Source organism: Peromyscus maniculatus, chromosome 23 (genome assembly GCF_049852395.1).
Source record: "Peromyscus maniculatus bairdii isolate BWxNUB_F1_BW_parent chromosome 23, HU_Pman_BW_mat_3.1, whole genome shotgun sequence".
In the NCBI taxonomy this organism is placed as follows: domain Eukaryota; kingdom Metazoa; phylum Chordata; class Mammalia; order Rodentia; family Cricetidae; genus Peromyscus; species Peromyscus maniculatus.
Genome location: NC_134874.1, coordinates 57,813,283 through 57,819,867, shown reverse-complemented (window position 1 = coordinate 57,819,867; position 6,585 = coordinate 57,813,283). Strand labels below are relative to the sequence as shown.

Here is a 6,585-nt window from a genome sequence, read left to right as displayed (position 1 = left end):
TCATTGTACCTTTCTAATCCCATAAGCAAAGGAGCTACCAAGATGTGGCATTGTCAGTTTCAGCCTGGTTGGACCAGGAGTGGGGAGTTTGTTCCTTGCAATGATGTATTTCCTTGGTGTAGACTGATGGTCTATGGAGATGAGACCATGACCCCAGTGCACTTTGTCATATTGGTCATATGTGCTCACATGGGGAAGAAATCAGAGCATGACAGTGATGAGGAGGAGGGGATCTGGACAGGGGAGTGTCCCAAATGTCTCCTATGCCAAATCATCAGGACAAAGGTCATCATAGGTGCAGAATGATTTATTATGGCTGAGATCTATTAATCAAGATTAACCCTTGGAGCTTCTGACATGCAATAGCCCTGCAAACTTAATTGAAGATCAAACTTCATCTGGAAACATCTGTTTCTTCTTCCTAGGCACCTGTCACCTATGATGCCCTGATGGACATGGAGTACCTTGACATGATGGTGAATGAAACTCTCAGATTGTACCCAATCGCTAACAGACTAGAGAGGGTCTCAAAGAAGGATGTGGAAATCAATGGAGTGTTCATTCCCAAAGGGACTATAGTTATGGTACCAACTTATCCTCTTCACCGGGACCCTGAGTACTGGCCAGAGCCTGAAGAGTTCCGCCCTGAAAGGTACAGAGACCTCGGGAAGGGGTTCCCAACATGAGCAGGCAGGTTAAATATAAAGTGTCTGTCTTAGTCACTGTTTCATACTGTGAAGAGACACATGACCATAACCATGACCAAGGCAACTCCTATGAAAGAAAGCATTTAACTGGGGCCTTGCTTATAGCTTCAGAGGTTTAGTCCATTATCATCATGGTGGGGAGCACAGTGGCGTGCAGTCAGGCTCTGCTGCAGTAACTGAGAGCTGTATCCTGGTCCACGGGAAGAGAGACTCTGGGCTTGGCACGGGCTTTTGAAATCTCAAAACAATGTGAATATGTACTTGTGCAGGTGCACATTGTGTGTGCATATGTGTATGTGCTCGTGGGAGTGCAAGAAGTGCACATTCTTTCTATATGTGTGTGTTGTAGGCACATATATATGTAGGTGTATGTGCATGAGTGGATGAGCACATGTATGTATATGTCTGAGGTCTGGAGAAAACCTCAGAAGCCTCTCTCTAAGAGCCCTTCGCCTTTTGTTTGTGACAGGATCTCTCATTGGCCTTAGGGCTTTCACTAAGTTAGTGTAGCTGGATAGCACATTCCAGGGATCTGATCATCTCCACCTCCCATCTTGCCACTGCTAGGATTACAGGCACACATCACCATGCCCAGCTTTCTGTGCAGGTTCTAGGGGAACAAACCCAGACCATCACACTTGTCAGACAAGTAATTTACTGAATAAGCCATCTCCTAAGTCCCATACAATTATTATAATGCATTTCTCATGATCAACCATGTGAACTCCTTATCCACACACAACCTAATTTGTCCACACTCCTGTGTTATTTCATAACATATCACATGTAAATACATCTCTTTTTTCCTACAAATTATCAAAAACGATTTTAAAACACCAAGCATTTCTGTTCTTGTCACTTTTTCAGAATCATTTATTTTCACTTATATCGTCAAATAATGAAAAAATCAAATTTGAATAAATTCAGCTCTACGTGTTCAGTAGATATTTTTTAGTGGAGAAGGTAGACATGGAAATCACTCATGATGTTATAGAAGAGACTCATCCTGTGCCCCAGAAAATTATTTGGCTTTGGTTGTTCTGGGGGGGGGGAAGCAAAAGCAATTCTCATAAGAAAAAGAGAGTTGAAGGAGGAGAGGCTGACAGTGAAAACACAGGTGAGGGGAGCGACAAAGAAGGGAAATGAGGGGAGAGGGGGTATGGGGGAGGGAAAATGAGCATTTCCCACAGTGACAGAGAGGTGTCTCCTCCTCCCTAAGTGTGAGGCAGGAGCCCACTTTGCCTTCAGTTCGGTCAATCCCAATATGTCTTTCAGGGAAGGACACTTCATCATCCTGAAAGGAATATTTTCTGTCTAAGGATGTGTTTTCTCTCAAAGAGCATTCATTTCCACTTGTCTCAAGAACCCAGGAAATGCCTGTTTTGGTGTGAGTGGCGTGGACTTTTAGCTCACAGTCCCTTAGTCAGACACCTGCAGTAAGGGCTCAGTTGCAAGTCCACAAACTTGGTTCAGCTACGCCATCCTGGTTGAGGGTGTCAGAACTCCAAACATGGAGCTCTTGGATCTCCATGTTCCATAACCTCATTTGCATCCCCACTCTATCTCCAGGTTCAGCAAGGAGAACAAGGGCAGCATCAATCCTTATGTATACCTGCCCTTCGGGAACGGACCCAGGAACTGCATTGGCATGAGGTTTGCCCTCATCAGCATGAAACTCGCTGTCATCAGAGTCCTGCAGAACTTCACCCTCCAGCCTTGTGAGGAAACAGAGGTGAGGCAAGAAACTCTCTCTATAAATAATGTTTTAACTTTTTATAGAAAAATGTTGGAGCTTTACATACAGAAAATAAAATGCTTGTCTTGGTTACTTTTCTATTGCTGTGATAAAACACCATGACCAAGACAACTTATTTTTTAAAAAAGAAGTGTTTAATTGGGCTTATGGTTGCAGAGGATGAAGGTCCATGATGTCAGAGTGAAGGCATGGCAGCAAGTACAGCTGAGAGGTCAGAGAGAGAGAGAGACTGGAAATGAATGGCACTCGTCTTTTGAAATCTCAATGCCCCCCCTCAGTGACCTACCTCCCCCAACAAGGCCACACCTCCTAATCCTTCCCAAACAGTTCTGTCAACCAAGGACCAAGTATTCAAACATAAGCCTGAGGGGGCAATTTTCATTCAAATCACCACACTGCTCATGGACAATTTAATAATGTAGGGAACAAAAGAAGGTATTTGTAGTCTGATATGAGCTTTAAGGTCTTTCCATCCTGAGCTGTGTCTGAATAAAACACAAGTAAGGAATTCATTTAGAGTCAGTGCAGATTAGGGGACATGACTATATGAAATCTCCTTGAAATTGCGTCCAAGTTAACGAGATGGGAAGATGTTGTGCACACAACATATAATAATGATCTTATCACGGTTTGTGACTGGTGGGCATCACCAGGACTTAAGAGAAGCTTCCAGGTATCAGGGGCTCCCAATCGCTGACTATGCTTTAGAACTAACTATTGAAGAGCCTATGTCTGGCCACTATGTCTGGCCATATTAGGTACATTGAAATAATGCACCCAGAATGTGGCTTTAAGATATAGGCTATTCTCCTGCACACCAAAGTTGAGAGTCACCGATGTGACACAGGATATGTGAATCACTAAAGGTGGCCTTCAAGGTTTCCAAAGCTCACACTAGGCCCAATGTTTGTGGATCAAGATGTAGTCCTCAGATCCTTCTCCAGCATCATGTCTGCTGCGCCTGCTGCCATACTCCCCACCATGATAATGATGGGCCAAGCCTCTGAGACTGTAAGCCTGGCCCCAGTTAAATCCTTTTATAAGAGCTGCTTTCCATAGCAGTAGAAAGTGGCTAAGACTATGGGAAAACTACGTAAATCACTGTCTGATGGTTAAGTTCTAACACACACACATGAAATATACAGTGTTTTCCTGTCCCATTGCCTTTCTTCATGGGAGGCCAGGAGGATATAAGTGGCCTATGGCTACAATATAGCTGTCCTATAAATGTGTGTAGGAGTTTGTTTAGATGGACAGATGGACAGAGCATTTCATCTTGGAAGCAAGCAGGACTCTGGAACACCTAACAAGCTCCAGTTACCCACAGTCTGACGCCCTTCCCCCATGACAATTTTCTTTCCCTTTCCTGTAATGAGATCAAATTGCTATGGAGGAGGCTTCCTCACCCCCTCAAGACTGAAGAGACTGAGGCAAAATGATTATGAAAACATTGAATTACTCAAGGTCATCTTTCAAACTACCCTTGGAAGCTAAAATAACAAGGGCCACTGCTTCATGGATTCCTTGTCCACCATTGAACTAAATGGGCAAACCTGGTGCCCAGGCACTTTGATAACTGAGTCATTCCATAGGGGTGAAATGTGTGATACATTCTCAGGATTACCATACATTCAGTGAATGTAAAATTAACTTTATATTGCCTCCAAAATTCATTTTCTGTATACTTAAGTTATGATCTAAAGTTTTAACTTGGCCTTTTGACTTAAAATTTAAATCACTAAAGAACACAAACCAATATAACTTTTTCCTTAACTCTACACACAACAGGTGCTCAACTAATACTTGCCTGTATAAAAAGATAAGTGCTTTTGCCATCCAGTCTCAGTGAATATGTAGGTATAAAGGACTCAGGATATAGGACAGTGATATACAGTGTGTGCTTATGTGTATAAAGCATTGTGGTCCTTAATGTATCTGTTCTCTTTACTTCTATCACTGCTGGTGCCTCACTCATTGCTTCTCATTGTGATTGTTCAACTATTGCAGATCCCCCTGAAGTTCAGCAGGCAACCAATTCTCCAACCAGAAAACCCCATCATCCTGAAGATTGTGTCAAGAGATAAACCCATAACTGGAGCGTGAATTTCCCTCAGGAACCTTGCTATATTCTTCAAGGGGGCTGTGTCATGGAACACCAGCAAATTTAATTTACCATGGAATGAAACCCAGATGAAATGAGCATAATGTACTTTCCTTGATGATGGAGTATTCAGTAATTCATTGAACATGCTCAGTGTCTATACAGAGTATCATCTATTATGTGATTCAAAGGAAACAAAGTCAGTAATAGATATGGAGATTCATCTTCTGATTCTCTTGGGATGATCTACACTGATTCCAATTAGTTCCATCAATTCTGAATTCTAACTGTAGTAATGGTTTCTCTTTACTTCTACCAATAATTTTTAATAAAATAGAAACCATTGTATTGACTGTTGGTAAAAGTATATCAATTTGTTTCTTTGTAAAATTTTATGATATTGAGAATATAAGTAAATATCTCTTTCAAAAATACATGGTGTCGCCGGGCGGTGGTGGCGCACGCCTTTAATCCCAGCACTTGGGAGGCAGAGCCAGGCGGATCTCTGTGAGTTTGAGGCCAGCCTGGGCTACCAAGTGAGTTCCAGGAAAGGCGCAAAGCTACACAGAGAAACCCTGTCTCGAAAAACAAAAAAAACAAAAAAAAAAAAAACAAAAAAAAAAAAAAAATACATGGTGTCATTATACACATTAATGGGAAAAACACTGAATCAATAAAACAAGATGATAATCCTTTCCAATCACCATGGTCATCCATTGTGTGAACCAATTTGGGATCTGCACTTGACTCTCAAAGTTTGGTGCTGCTGATCCATTTTGAATTGAGACATTGCTTAAGAAATTTATTCATTCATTTACCTAGGCACTTGTGAGAGATCACAGTAACAGCAGATCCTCTCCCCTAGAACTTCAGCACATTCTCACTGTTCTCCCTCTCCTTATCCTTCCTGATTCATAATTTTCTTTCACTGGAATTTCAATTCATATCCTTTCATTGATTCATAATTGCCCTGCACCTAGTTCCATTTTCACTTCCTTTGATGCTCCTTAGTAGTTTTGTTAAGTCTTACCTTGTAATTTTTGCTTTAAATTTTGATAACTCTGACTTAACAATAAAAAGATGTATGGTTTTTAATCAACTGTCTCCAAAATAATCTCTTGTTATGCAGTGAGTACAGTTCTTCCAATTCCTATGATTTTGGTAGTTGCTTCCCTAACTGCAGAGGCATCTCATTTACTTGTAACCCTGAGAGCAGCTTTGCATTATAGGTGTGTTTTCCCTCACATGAGTGGGGCTGTTCAACATGAATGTAACCATGTATTTTTGTGAATGAGAGTTGGCAAAGTCAAATGCATCTTACAGGAAAATAGTGTAATAGTCTTAATATTTGTTTTGTAAAGCTAATATCATGGGTTATTTTTGTGAACAGCTTGATGTTTGGGACCTCTTTCTCAAAATAAATAATTCCTTATTAAACCAGGAATTTGAAGGGAAAAAAGAAATTTATTCGTAGCTTAATTCTGTCATCTTTGAAGGACTTTTAATATGACTCAAGTGAAATGCTAATATTTTTATTATTAGGCTTGACTTATCATCATCTTCCTCTCCACTCACATCTCTGAAAGGCCATGTTTTCTCGGACTTCTTTGGAATCCGTGGTTGTTGCTATGTCAGCTCCAGAGAATCTATAATTACCTGGGATAGAGATGGGCCCAGGATGCCTGTGGGTGGTGGGTGTTTGATTGAGTTGCTTAAAGCGTGAAGGCCCGCCCTCTGTGGGTGGTGCCACATGGGATCCGGGACTATGTAAGTAAGTATAGAAAGGGAGCTGAGCAGCAGCTTGACTCATCACTTCCTGCTTCCTGATTGTGGACGTCACATGACCAATCTTCTAGCTCCTGACACCTGATTTTCCCTCCACTAGAACTGTGAGCCAGAGTAAACTCCTTCTTCCTTAACTTGATTGTCTCGTGGTGCTTATCACAGTAACAGGAAAAGAAATCATGACAGAATCCATCACCAGCTCCTCCCTGTCCTACAACAATGAACATAAAATAAAA

The 6,585-nt window shown here is 41.5% G+C and overlaps 1 protein-coding gene across 1 annotated transcript; it reads left to right on the top strand.

Annotated features, from left to right (window-relative positions):
• The first annotated feature begins 403 nt into the window (after positions 1-403).
• LOC121825462 (lithocholate 6-beta-hydroxylase-like) lies at positions 404-4,917 on the top strand. The gene is made up of 3 exons (XM_042268421.2): positions 404-652; positions 2,277-2,439; positions 4,471-4,917. Exons 1-3 carry the CDS (start codon positions 450-452, stop codon positions 4,564-4,566), a joined length of 462 nt encoding a protein of 153 aa, XP_042124355.1. The 5' UTR covers positions 404-449; the 3' UTR covers positions 4,567-4,917.
• Positions 4,918-6,585: the final 1,668 nt, after the last annotated feature.

Bases quoted from the DNA above. Each gene is read 5' to 3' on its own strand.
- LOC121825462 (XM_042268421.2), top strand. From the start codon at position 450: ATGGACATGGAGTACCTTGACATGATGGTGAATGAAACTCTCAGATTG. The intron at 653-2,276 runs GTACAGAGACCT...CTCTATCTCCAG, and splicing joins GAAGAGTTCCGCCCTGAAAG to GTTCAGCAAGGAGAACAAGG. The intron at 2,440-4,470 runs GTGAGGCAAGAA...CAACTATTGCAG, and splicing joins AGCCTTGTGAGGAAACAGAG to ATCCCCCTGAAGTTCAGCAG.